Below are 14,295 nucleotides of genomic sequence, written 5' to 3' on the forward strand. Positions count from 1 at the left end.
TTGAATCCATTTCAATTAATAGGTGTGCCTTGTTAAAAGTTAAATTGTGGAATTTCTTTCCTTCTTAATGAGGTTGAGCAAAAGGGTTGTGTTGTGAGGTAGAAGTCCATATTATGGTAAGAGCAGCTCAAAAAGGCAAAGAGAAATGATGCTTTAAAGAAATGCTTTAAAACATGAAGGTCAGTCATTCCAGAAAATTTCAAAAATTTTTAAAGTTTCTTCAAGTGCAGTTGCAAAAACCATCAAGCACTATGATGAATTTGGCTCTCATGAGGACCGCCACAGGAAAGGAAGACCCAGAGTTACCTTTGCTGCAGAGGACAAGTTCATTAGAGTTACCAGCCTCAGAAATTGCAGCCCAAATAAATGCTTCACAGAGTTCAAGTAAGAGACACATCTCAAAGTCAACAGTTCAGAGGAGACTGCGTGAATCAGGCCTTCATGGTTGAATTTCTGCAAAGAAACCACTACTACAGGACACCAATAATAAGAAGAGACTTGCTTGTGCCAAGAAACACGAGCAATGGGCATTAGACCAGTGGGAATCTGTCCTTTGGTCTCATGTGTCCAAATTTGCGCATTTTGGTTCCAACCGCCGTGTCTTTGTGAGACACAAACTAGGTGAACGGATGATCTCTGCATGTGTGGTTCCCACCGTGAAGCATGGAGGAGGAGGTGTGTTGGTGTGGGTTGCTTTGCTGGTGACACTGTCTGTGATTTGTTTAGAATTCAAAGCACACTTAACCAGCATGGCTACCACAGTATTCTGTAGTGATACACCATCCCATCTGGTTTGCACTTAGTGGGACAATCATTTGTTTTCCAACAGGACAATGACCCACCACCAGGCTGATTAAGGGCTATTTGACCAAGAAGGAGAGTGATGGTGTGCTGCATCAGACGACTTGGTATCCACAATCAGTTGAGAGGGTTTGGGATGAGTTGAACCACAGAGTGAAGGAAAAGGAGCCAACAAGTACCCAGCATAAGTGGGAACTCCTTCAAGACATTTGGAAAAGCATTCCAGGTGAAGCTGGTTGATAGAATGCCATGAGTGTGCAAAGCTGTCATCAAGACAAAGTGTGGCTACTTTGAAGAATCTCAAATATATATATATTTTTTATTTGTTTAACAGTTTTTGGGTTACTACATGATTCCATATTTGTTATTTCATAGTTGTGATGTCTTCAATATTATTCTACAATGTAGAAAATAGTAAAAATAAAGAAAAACCCTTGAATTATTGTGTCCAAACTTTTGACTGGTACTTGTGTATATATATGTATATGTATGTATATGTATATGTATATATATATATATGTATATGTATATATATATGTATATATATATTACAATTCAAACAAATGCTTTCACTCTCTCTCTCCTCTGTCCTTCAGGAATAGCTGGCAACCCAGTGCTCTTCAATGAGAATGGCGATGCCCCTGGTCGCTATGAGATTTATCAGTACCAGATCAGAAACAGAACAGCTGAGTACAAAATCATCGGCCACTGGACCGAACAGCTCTATCTGAACGTAAGCATTTATTTTTTATATATTTAATATGCAGATAGAGTACTTTAGTTATATTATCAGACTTATGCCCTCCAAATGACCTTTACCTGTTTCACCATTTGGTGTCTGTGGTTCTCCTCCCAAAGAAACTTTGATGGAATGTTGTCATCTGTTGGTTCTACTTTAGTGCTTCCTTTGCTCAGTAATTCCTCCTTAACCATTAGCTACGGCTTTGTGCACATGTCTTCAATGGTGCAAACATCCAGAGGGTGCTTTAATGATTAACAACAAGTGACTGGGATGAAAAGAAAACAATAAGACCTTAAAAAGATACCATCCACTGTCTTGGTGAAACAATATGGTGGAGTTGTGGACACAGGAGCTTACAAATCTATAACAATGAATTACATGAAGCTGGCCCTGCAAATAATGTTTGAATAGAATATGAAGAGATGGCCTCGGGCGAAGAAAGATTGAAAGAAAAAATAAATGTGTTTCCATGGAGTCGACCTGGGTCTGTACCTCAACGCTGTGTGAATGGTGGAAGACAGTGAATGTTGTTGTAAATGTGGTGTAAATGCTAGTCCTGTGGTGTGCGCCAATTCTCTTTCCAAAGGAGCTTTTAGTTTAATAGGATTCTTATAGCTGTTAATTAAATACACATTTGGGGATGCGTTTTCCGCCTATGAATTTAACAACCAACATTGATGGCAAAAAAAAGTTAATAACATAACACTAAATATATCTTTTCAATAAGACAAATAGTGATTATGTGTAATATACTTTTTAATGGAGAGGAGAAAGAAGCCTGAAAACTAACTGTATGCCAGTGGTAATTGCTATTATGCAAGAAGAGACTGTTTATGGGTTACAGTGTTAGTTATTTGTGAAGTGTTTGACTGTACCCCTCATCTCATCTCCTCTCCACCCCCCCCAGATCCGAGCAATGCACTGGCCAGGTGGAGGTCATCAGATCCCTTACTCCATCTGCAGCCACCCCTGCCAGGCCGGAGAGCGCAAGAAGATAGTGAAGGGCATCCCTTGCTGCTGGCACTGCGAGCGCTGCAACGGCTACCAGTACCAGTCAGACACCTACAGCTGCAAGATGTGTCGCTTTGACCTGCGTCCCAACGAGAACCACACTGCCTGCCGTCCCATCCCCATTGTCAAGCTGGAGTGGAGCTCCCCATGGGCCATCATCCCTGTCCTCATCTCCGTAGCGGGCATCATGGCCACTCTGTTCGTGGTGATCACCTTCATCCGCTACAACGACACACCCATCGTCAAGGCGTCAGGCCGCGAGCTCAGCTACGTTCTGCTGACTGGTATCTTCATGTGCTATGCCACCACCTTCCTCATGATTTCTGCCCCTGATGTTGGCATCTGCTCCCTCAGACGGATCTTCCTGGGTCTGGGGATGAGCATCAGCTACGCAGCCCTGCTCACCAAGACTAACCGCATCTACCGCATCTTCGAGCAGGGATCCATGTCGGTGAGCGCCCCCAGGTTCATCTCCCCAGCCTCCCAGCTGGTCATCACCTTCAGCCTGACGTTGGTGCAGCTACTGGGTGTGTGTATCTGGTTTGGGGTAGACCCGTCTCAGGCCATCATCGACTACGAGGACCAGCGCACGGCCAATCCGGACATGGCCCGTGGCGTGCTCAAATGTGACATCTCTGACCTTTCACTGATCTGCCTGCTGGGTTACAGCATGCTGCTCATGGTCACCTGCACGGTGTACGCCATCAAGACCCGGGGGGTGCCGGAGACCTTCAACGAGGCCAAGCCCATCGGCTTCACCATGTACACCACCTGTATAGTCTGGCTGGCCTTCATTCCCATCTTCTTTGGCACCTCCCAGTCCACAGAGAAGGTAAGATCTGGCTGGCCTTCATCCCCATCTTCTTTGGCACCTCCCAGTCCACAGAGAAGGTAAGAGCTGGCTGGCCTTCATCCCCATCTTCTTTGGCACATTCCAATCCACAGAGAAGGTAAGCTTAGAGTTGTCTTCTTTCTTGGTCTGTTCGTTTTCTGTTGTTGTTGATATGCAAAAGGACAGCATTAGCAGAAATATGATTCTACAGACCGTGTCTCTCTCTTTCTCAAGTTGAAACGTATTTATTTTTTATAATGCTTTGTTTATAGAGAGGCAATTGTACCTTTGTTCATCATGGAAGGACTGTGTTGGTCAGTCAGTGTCCTGTAGATGGACATGGCTGGATGAAAATAGCATTATGCTATGGAATGCATGAGCGTTTTCTGGCAGAGCTTAATTAATTAAGTTTTTGTAAGTCTCGAGGTTTAAGGAGGTATAAGAAAGCTCAGGAAATATTTAAGTTTTTTGTACACCTATTTAATCACTTATTTGTGTCACAAAATGACCACTATACTTCCATTATTTTGTATCAGTTACCTTCTGAAGAGTCAAGTGACACTTGTGGGGGTCGTAGAGCAAAACACCATCATGTTCGTGAGAGTCTGCCCTTTCCGTAGTGGGGTTATATTAGTTTGAAGCGCAAACGGTTCAGAAGCTACAGACAGAAATGGGCACATCAGCAATACGAATTCAGACTAGTCCAAACCGTACAGACGTTTTTTTGAGAAGACCGATTGTCGGATGTCTCATGGTCTGACAAACGCTGCTGTAGCTCGGCCACCTTCCACCGCAGATGCGGAAGGACGATAGGTGGATGTGGTGGATTGAGACGCAACCCATGCAAAAAACTGATATCTCTAGTTTAAACTGAGGATTTTGATGGGGATTTTTTAAATTATATTACTTAAATTGATGCAGGGATGTGTTAATGGGGCTAGGGGGCAGAATTTTAACTTTTGAATAAATAGCGTGCCCAACTTCAACTTCCTGCTACTCATGCCAAGAATATAAGATATGCATATTATTCATAAATTTGGATAGAAAACATTCTGAAGTTTCTAAAACTGTTTTAATCATGTCTGTGAGTATAACAGAACTTATGTAGCAGGCAAAACCCCGAGGACTAACTGTTCAGATTGTTCTTTTTTTTGCCTCTCTCTGTTCCCTGACTTGTTATTGCCAAGGGATATTTCTTAGGAACAGTTCAGTTCCTACCGCTGCCACTGGATGTCACCAGTCCGTGGAATTTCGTTGAGGTTATTCCTTTGTGCAATGAAGAAATAGGCCAACTAGGAACTGGGTTGCGCAAGACGTGAATAGTGGCGCTGTTTTATTTTTCATTCCTGTATTGAACATAGATTGCCCCGTCTACAATGGGATTGATTATTAACGTTTAAAAATACCTAAAGTTGTATTACAAAAATAGTTTGAAATATTTTGGCAAAGTTTATAGGCAACTTTTGAAATATTTTGTAGTGACGTTGCGTTTTTTGTAAGCTGTTTTTTTCTGAATCAAACGTGCTTTATAAATGGACATTTTGGATATATATGGACGGAATTAATCAAACAAAAGGACCAATTCTGATGTTTAGGGGACATATTGGAGTGCCAACAAAAGAAGCTTGTCAAAGGTAATGCATGTTTTACATTTTATTTCAGCGTTTTGTGTAGCGCCTGCAGGGTTGCGCCTGCAGGGTTGAGGCTATCAGATAATAGCTTCTTATGCTTTCGCCGAAAAGCATTTTAAAAATCTGATATGTTGCTGGATTCACAATGAGTGTAGCTTTATTAATTGAGTATATTACATGTGTGATTTAATGAAAGTTTGAATTTTATAGTATTTTATTTGAATCTGGCGCTCTGCATTTTCCCTGGCAATTGGCCAGTTGAGACATTTGCGTCCCACCTATCCCTAACTAGTTTTAATAGACTCTATTTAAAGTCACCGTTGGTCTCATGGTGAAATCCCTGAGCGGTTTCCTTATTCTCTTGCAATTCAGTTAGGATGGACACTTGTAACTTTGTGGTGACTGGGTGTATTGATATACCATCCAAAGGGTAATTAATACATTTACCATGGGATATTCAATTTACCAAGGGATATTATATTATGTATTAGATCTGCCTGACCACTTCCAGATATAGTCAGGCACGAATTGTGTCTGGATATCTTACAAGTGTAGACTGATCTGGACAATAATACCATTTAAATCATCATTATATCACACTCTAAAATCAATGACAGTGGCACAATTGACTTATGGCATCAATATGTTTCTTAAAATAGATCATTAAAAATTATTTTTAAAGAATATATGTCATATAATGTGCATACATGGAGGTACCAGAGACACGGACACGTATAAAAAACACATTTTAATAGCATGGAAATGTGCGCACATTCACAATGTGGACAAGATCAGGACAAATGATGCACATTTCCACCCTAATTTGAGTAAACTAATGGACAACAACACTTATGCTTCTACTTCTAGCTTATACATTATATATAATGGTGTTCAGAGATACATGGGAAGGGTTTAGGATGGCTGAAGGAAGTAACACATATGGAATCATGTAGTGACCAAAAAGAGTGTTAAACAAATCAAAACATATGTTAAATTTGAGATTCTTCAAAGTAGCCACCATTTGCCTTGATGAGAGCTTTGCACACTCTTGGCATTCTCTCAGCCAGCTTCATGAGTTGGTCACCTGGAATGCATTTCAATTAACAGGTGTGCCTTGTTAAAAGTTAATTTGTGGAATTTCTTTCCTTCGTCATGCATTTGAGCCAAGGTAGGGGTCGTATACAGAAGATAGCCCTGTTTGGTAAAAGACCAAGGCCATATTATGACAAGAACAGCTCAAATAAGCAAAGTGAAATGACAGGCCATTATTACATTAAGACATGTAGGTCAGTCAATGCGGAAAATTTCAAGATTTTTAAAAGTTTCTTCAAGTGCAGTCGCAAATACCATCAAGCACTATAATGAAACTGGCTCTCATGAGGACCGCCACAGGAAAGGAAGACCCAGAGGTACCTCTGCTGCAGAGGATAAGTTCATTAGAGTTCCCAGCCTCAGAAATTGCAGCCTAAATAAATGCTTCACAGAGTTCAAGTAAGAGACACATCTCAACATCAACTGTTCAAAGGAGACTACATGTATCAGGTCTTCATGGTCGAATTGCTGCAAAGAAACCACTACTACAGGACACCAAGAAGAAGAAAGTTGCTTGGGCCAAGAAACACGAGCAATGGACATTAGACTGGTGGAAATCTGTCCTTTGAGTCCAAATTTGAGTCCAAATTTGAGATTTTTGGTTCCAACCGTGGTGTCTTTGTGAGACACAGGGGTAGGTGAACAGCAGATCTCTGATTATGTGGTCCCTACATGAAGCATGGAGGAGGAGGTGTGATGGTGTGAGGGTGCTTTGCTGGTGACACAGTTGGTGATTTGTTTAGAATTCAAGGCACACTTAACCAGCATGGCCACCACAGTATTCTGCAGCGATACACCATCCCATCTGGTTTTGCTCTTAGTGGATACCGAGTATGTTCACAACACCGTCAGACTATTTTATTGGTAAACTACACAGTAACGTACAAGTGGTATTTTTTGTGCTCCAATAAATAATATAGTATACTTATCATAAATTGGATGTAATCCAGAGATGTTAGGAAAATGATCTAGATCCTCTGAGGCTATGGAGGGATCCAAATTGTGGATTTAAAGGAACATGAATCATCAGCGTAAAGTGACACCTTCATTTTTAAGCACTGGATTCCTAGTCCCTTAATAGTATTGTTGGGTCTGATTTTAATAGCTAATCTTTTTGATGGCCATAATAAATAGATATGTCGACAGTGCCAATCTGTCACGCCCTGGTCTTAGTATTTTGTGTTTATATATTTATTTGGTCAGGCCAGGGTGTGACATGGGTTTATTTTGTGTTGTGTTTATATATGGGGGTTTTTCATAGGTTTTGGGATTGTGGCTTAGTGGGGTGTTCTAGCAAAGTCTATGGTTGCCTGAGGCGGTTCTCAATCAGAGGCAGGTGATTCTCGTTGTCTCTGATTGGGAACCATATTTAGGCGGCCATATTCTTTGAGTGTTTCGTGGGTGATTGTTCCTGTCTCAGTGTTTTGTATTTCACCAGATAGGCTGTATAGGTTTTCACGTTCTGTTTGTTGTTTTGTATTTCGTGTTTATTCATTTATTAAATATGTATCTAACTTACCACGCTGCATTTTGGTCCGACTCTCTTTCGACAGAAGAAAACCGTAACAGAATCACCCACCACACCAGGACCAAGCAGCGTGGTGACAGGCAGCGGCAGCAGGAGCTACGAAGTTTAGAGTATACGACTTGGGAGGAAATAGACAGGTGGGCGTTCGACCCAGAGAGAGTGCCGGAGCCCGCCTGGGATTCGCTGGAGCAGTGCGAAGAGGGCTATAGGAGAATGGAGTCGAAGAGACAAGCACGGCGGTGCAGAAGGAAACCCGAGAGTCAGCCCCAAAAATGTATTGGGTGGGGGCTCAGGGAAAGTGCGGCAGAGTCAGGGTTCAAACCTGAGCCAACTCTCCCTGTTTATCGTGAGGAGCAGCGATCACAGGACTTCTGGACGTGGGAGGAGATATTGGACGGAAAATGACCCTGGACACAGCCTGGAGAATATCGCCGCCCCAAAGAAGAACTGGAGGCGGCGAAAGCGGAAAGGCGCTGGTATGAAGAGGCAGCACGGCGACGCGGATGGAAGCCCGAGAGTCAGCCCCAAAAATGTATTGGGGGCTCAGGGAGAGTGTGGCAGAGTCAGTGTTCAGACCTGAGCCAACTCCCCCTGTTTATCGTGAGGAGCCAAGGAGGAGACCAGAACCAGAGCCGGTGTTGGAGGTGAGTGAAGCAGAGACTGTGAAGGAGTTAATGGGGAAAGTGGAGGAGAGAGTTATGAGGGAGTTGCTAGTTTGGTGCTTTAGGTATGATATTCGTCCGACGGAGCGTGTCGGGGATTTGATGGCACCTGGGTCAGCGCTCCATACTCGTCCTGAGGTGCGTGTTAGTCGGCTGGTGAGGAGTGTGCCAGCCTCACGCACTAGGCGTCCTGTGTACCTACCTAGCCTTGCACGTCCTGTGCCAGTCCTGCTCTCAGGCTCTCCAGTACACCTTCACGGTCCGGTCCATCCTGTGCCACCTTCACACACCAGTTCTCCGGTGGCAGCTCCCCGCACCAGACTTCCTGTGCGTGTCCTCGGTCCAGTACCACCAGTGCCAGCACCACGCACCAGGCCTTCAGTGCGCCTCGCCTGTTCAGCGCTGTCAGAGCCTTTCTCCTCTCCAGCGCTGTCGGAGTCTCCCGCCTGTTTAGCGCTACCAGAGCCTTCCTCCTCTCCAGCGCTGTCGGAGTCTCCCGCCTGTTTAGCGCTACCAGAGCCTTCCTCCTCTCCAGCGCTGCCGGAGTCTCCCGCCTGTTTAGCGCTACCAGAGCCTTCCTCCTCTCCAGCGCTGCCGGAGTCTCCCGCCTGTTTAGCGCTGCCAGAGCCTTCCTCCTCTCCAGCGCTGCCGGAGTCTCCCGCCTGTTTAGCGCTGCCAGAGCCTTCCTTCTCTCCAGCGCTGCCGGAGTCTCCTGCCTGTTCAACGCAGCCAGAGCTGCTAATCTGCATGGAGCAGCCAGAGCTGCCAGTCTGCATGGAGCAGCCAGAGCTGCCAGTCTGCATGGAGCAGCCAGAGCTGCCAGTCTGCATGGAGCAGCCAGAGCTGCCAGTCTGCATGGAGCAGCCAGAGCTGCCAGTCTGCATGGAGCAGCCAGAGCTGCCAGTCTGCATGGAGCAGCCAGAGATGCCAGTCAGCCAGGATCCACCAGTCAGCCAGGATCCGCCAGATCTGCCATTCAGCCAGGGTCTTCCAGATCCGCCAGTCAGCCAGGATCTTCCAGATCCGCCATTCAGCCAGGATCCACCATTCAGCCAGGGTCAGCCATGATCTTCCAGATCCGCCAGTCAGCAAGGATCCACCAGTCAGCCAGGATCCGCCAGTCAACCATGATCCTCCAGATCCACCAGTCAGCCAGGATCCGCCAGTCAGCCAGGATCTGCCAGAACCACCAACTAGCCAGGATCCGCCAGTCAGCCAGGATCTGCCAGAACCACCAGCTAGCCAGGATCTGCCAGAGCCTACTACCTGCCTGAGTTTCTTCTCAATACTGGGCTTCCTCTCGGTACTAGGCATCCTCTCAGTGCTGAGCTTCCCCTCAGTGCTGAGCTTCCCCTCAGTCCCGAGCTACCCCTCAGTCCCGAGCTACCCCTCAGTCCCGAGCTACCCCTCAGTCCCGAGCTACCCCTCAGTCCCGAGTTTTGCCTCAGTCCCGAGCTTCGCCTCAGTCCCGAGCTTCCCCTCAGTCCCGAGCTTCTACCTCCGTCCCGAGCTGCCCCTCAGTCCAGTGAGGTCCTTGGTGAGGGTTATTAGGCCAAGGTCGGCGGCGAGGGTCGCCAATCAAAGGACGCGTTACAGGGGGACTAAGACTTGGTTGGAGTGGGGTCTACGTCCCGAGCCGGAGCCGCCACCGTGGACAGACGCCCACCCGGACCCTCCCCTATGGGTTTTAGTGTGCGGCCGGGAGTCCGCACCTTGGGGGGGTTCTGTCACGCCCTGGTCTTAGTATTTTGTGTTTATATATTTATTTGGTCAGGCCAGGGTGTGACATGGGTTTATTTTGTGTTGTGTTTATATATGGGGTTTTTTCGTAGGTTTTGGGATTGTGGCTTAGTGGGGTGTTCTAGCAAATTCTATGGTTGCCTGAGGCGGTTCTCAATCAGAGGCAGGTGATTCTCGTTGTCTCTGATTGGGAACCATATTTAGGCGGCCATATTCTTTGAGTGTTTCGTGGGTGATTGTTCCTGTCTCAGTGTTTTGTATTTCACCAGATAGGCTGTATAGGTTTTCACGTTCCATTTGTTGTTTTGTATTTCATGTTTATTTGTTTATTAAATATGTATCTAACTTACCACGCTGCATTTTGGTCCGACTCTCTTTCGACGGAAGAAAACCGTAACACAACCTTGTTTTACTCCTCTTGACAGTTTAATAATTTCTGAGAAGTAGCTATTATTTAGTATTTTACACCTAGGGCACCTACACCTACTATTCATAACTTAACCAATTGTATAAATGATTCTCCAAAATTGAAATATTTGAGGCATTTACAGTGGGGCAAAAAAGTATTTAGTCAGCCACCAATTGTGCAAGTTCTCCCACTTAAAAAGATGAGGTCTGTAATTTTCATCATAGGTACACTTCAACTATGACAGACAAAATGAGAGAAAAAAATCCAGAAAATCACATTGTAGGATATTTAATGAATTTATTTGCAAATTATGGTGGAAAATAAGTATATGGTCACCTACAAACAAGCAAGATTTCTGGCTCTCACAGACCTGTAACTTCTTCTTTAAGAGGCTCCTCTGTCCTCCACTCATTACCTGTATTAATGGCACCTGTTTGAACTTGTTATCAGTATAAAAGACACCTGTCCACAACCTCAAACAGTCACACTCCAAACTCCACTATAGCCAAGACCAAAGAACTGTCAAAGAACACCAGAACCAAAATTGTAGACCTGTACCAGGCTGGGAAGACTGAATCTGCAATAGGTAAGCAGCTGGTTTGAAGAAATCAACTGTGGGAGCAATTATTAGGAAATGGAAGACATACAAGACCACTGATAATCTCACTCGATCTGGGGCTCCACGCAAGATCTCACCCCGTGGGGTCAAAATGATCACAAGAACGGTGAGCAAAAATCCCAGAACCACACCGGGGGACCTAGTGAATGACCTGCAGAGAGCTGGGACCAAAGTAACAAAGCCTACCATCAGCAAGGGCATTGAAGATGAAACGTGGCTGGGTCTTTCAGCATGACAATGATCCCAAACACACCGCCCGTGCAACGAAGTAGTGGCTTCGTAAGAAGCTTTTCAAGGTCCTGGAGTGGCCTAGCCAGTCTCCAGATCTCAACCCCATAGAAAATCTTTGGAGCGAGATGAAAGTCTGTGTTGCCCAGCAACAGCCCCAAAACATCACTTCTCTAGAGGAGATCTGCATGGAGGAATGGGCCAAAATACCAGCAACAGTGTGTGAAAACCTTGTGAAGACTTACAGAAAACATTTGACCTCTGTCATTTACCAACAAAGGGTATATAACAAAGTATTAAGATAAACTTTTGTTTTTTACCAAATACTTATTTTCCACCATAATTTGCAAATAAATTCATTAAAAATCCTACAATGTGATTTTCTGGAATTTCTTTTCTCATTTTGTCTGTCATAGTTGAAGTGTACCTGTGATGATAAATTCCAGTCATACCTTATCAAAAGTATTTTCAAAATGAGCTATGAACACCAGGCCTGGTTTCCCTGATGCTTCATAGTGTTATATTGTCTCTTATATTATCTCCAATGTATCATCCATGTAAAAACAAATGTCTGATTAGGATGAACATATCTGACAAGAGCTTTTTAATTCTGTGTGCTATACATTTTGCTGGAATTTTTGCCTCACAAGACTGAACTTTATGGGGCCTCCCATTTTTATATGGACTTGATATTTATATTTACCACCTGGGTTCTGTTTCAGTAATAGTGAATTCAGATCTTGTTGAGTAATCTACTATTTTTGCTAGGAGTGGTTAAAAGATTCTGAAAGCAGTCCTCTGAGTACATCAAAACCGTTTTGATTTATCTCAACTGCTAAGGCCTTAATTGCATCAAGAAGTTTCTCCTCTGTAATTGGCCTTCACATGAGTATTTCTATACAGATGTTCATTTTACATTATTGATAGAAAAACAATCCTTACAATTAACTAGTTAGTGGAGATGGAGAAAGCTGTATTGAAATGCTTAAAATACTTTGCTTCCTCTTTCAAAATATTGTTTGATGAATCATGGGTGACTCCGTAATTTATAACATGTTTTGTACATTTTTGGTAGCATTTCTATGTTGAAGATGAAAAAATAATTTTGTGAAATTTTCCCCATATTTCATCCAGTTTCTTTTATTGTTTTAAATAATATATTCCACTTGATATTTCTTGAATAAGTTATTTTCTGTTAGTCTGTGGTACAGTTTTTCTTTATCTACCTGTACTGTTAGTTCCTCTATTTCCTTTGTTAATAAGAACTCTTTTAACCAACATGTTTTTTGTTTTAAAGATGAGTATTGCATTGCAAGGCCTCTAAAGGCACATTTGAAAGTGTCCAATACAATAATGTGATCTGCTGTACTTATGATGGAAAAAGTCAGTTAAAAATGATTCAGCCCTGGTTAAAAACAAGTTGTCATCAAATTGGATTTGATAACATTTCCAATATCCTCGCCCACATGGAAATTCTGTAAGAGTAACATATATGCCAATTATTTGATGGTCCCACCGCATTCTAATCTTTGGTGCCAGCAAGAATGCTATAAAAAAGTAGTCAAGACGACAAGCTTCATTGAGCCTCCGCCATGTACGGTGTGCAAAGCTGTCATCAAGGCAAAGGGTGGCTACTTTGAAGAATCTAAAATAAAATGTTTTAACACTTTTTTGGTTACTACATGATTCCATGTGTTATTTCATAGTTTTGATGTATTAACTATTATTCTACAATATAGAAAATAGGACAAATAAAGTAAAACCCTTGAATGAGTAGGTGTGTCCAAACATTTGACTGGTAGTGTATATCTAACTAAGTCAAGACATTTAAGCCTCCATATATCCACTAGTTGTCAAATCCTGATCTGTTTCACCGTCCTTGGGATTGTCTCCACCCCCCCTCCAGGTCTCGCCCATCTTCCCCATTATCCCTTGTGTATTTACACCTGTGTTCTCTTTTTGTCCGTTGCCAGTTCGTCTTGTTCGTCAAGTCAACCAGCGTTTTTGTTCTCAATGCTTTCTTTTCCCAGTCTCTCTTTTTCTCGCCCTCCTGGTTTTGACCCCTGACTCTGAGCCTGCCTGCCGACCTGTACCTTTGTCCCATCTCTAGAATGTTTGACCTCTGCCTACCCTGACCCTGAGCCTGCCTGCCATCCGGTACCGTTGCCCCACCTCTGGTTCACTGACCCCTGCCTGTCTTGACCTGTCTATTGCCTTCCCCTGTTGGGAAATTAAACCATTGTCAATTTGACATGCCTGCATCTGGGAGTTACCTTGATTCCTGATACTAGTTCCAATATATCCATGATATCAGTGATTTCCTTAAGTGCATGAAGGTGATAGTTTGTAGTGTGTAGTCCTTTATGATCCATTAAGGTATTTAAAACTGTATCGTAATCTCCCACCAGAATAATAGAGTATTGTATTGTAGGCTTGATAAAGTATTAAATATTTTTTCAAATAAGTGTGGATCATCATTATTTTGACCGTATAGATTAATGAGCCAAATCTGTTAATAGTCCAGTAACACAGTAACATATTTAAAAGAATCCATCTTACTTATGGATCTGTTGGGACAATTTGCACATTTGAATCAAAATTATTGTTTGTTAATATCATCACCTGGATCCTAGGGCCTTTGCGAGATTGAGACCCATCGTTTAAAAAGAGCCCACAGCGCCACCTATAGAACAGAAGCAGATTAACAGCCAAAAGCATTTCCAACACCCACACCTTGATTGTATTGTATACTGTTATTTAAAAAAGTATCCATATATTAAAAAATCTTGCACATCTTAATTTATTTCCACAATTAACAAATAGTATGCGTAATAGTGTAAGCGTTTCAAACGAAGGACCTATAAACTGGATTGTCATTAGAAAACAAAACATTTTTGGCAAGCAATTATTGTTTGGGAAACAATTATTGTGATTCATCCTATGCTGTTCCTATCATCATTACCTCTTAGCAACAGATGTGGGATACATACACACACTCTC

The 14,295-nt window shown here is 43.3% G+C and overlaps 1 protein-coding gene across 2 annotated transcripts in view; it reads left to right on the plus strand.

Moving 5' to 3' along the window:
- Positions 1-14,295, plus strand: part of LOC112221587 (metabotropic glutamate receptor 4-like) — a 210,472-nt gene that overhangs the window by 169,016 nt on the left and 27,161 nt on the right. For both annotated transcript variants that reach the window (XM_024383740.2, XM_024383748.2), the window contains exons 7-8: positions 1,398-1,534; positions 2,451-3,386. In XM_024383740.2, coding sequence (XP_024239508.2) covers positions 1,398-1,534; positions 2,451-3,386 — 1,073 coding nt within the window. The remainder of the gene's footprint in view (positions 1-1,397; positions 1,535-2,450; positions 3,387-14,295) is intronic.

Source organism: Oncorhynchus tshawytscha, linkage group LG02 (assembly GCF_018296145.1).
Source record: "Oncorhynchus tshawytscha isolate Ot180627B linkage group LG02, Otsh_v2.0, whole genome shotgun sequence".
NCBI classification, from domain to species: Eukaryota; Metazoa; Chordata; class Actinopteri; order Salmoniformes; family Salmonidae; genus Oncorhynchus; species Oncorhynchus tshawytscha.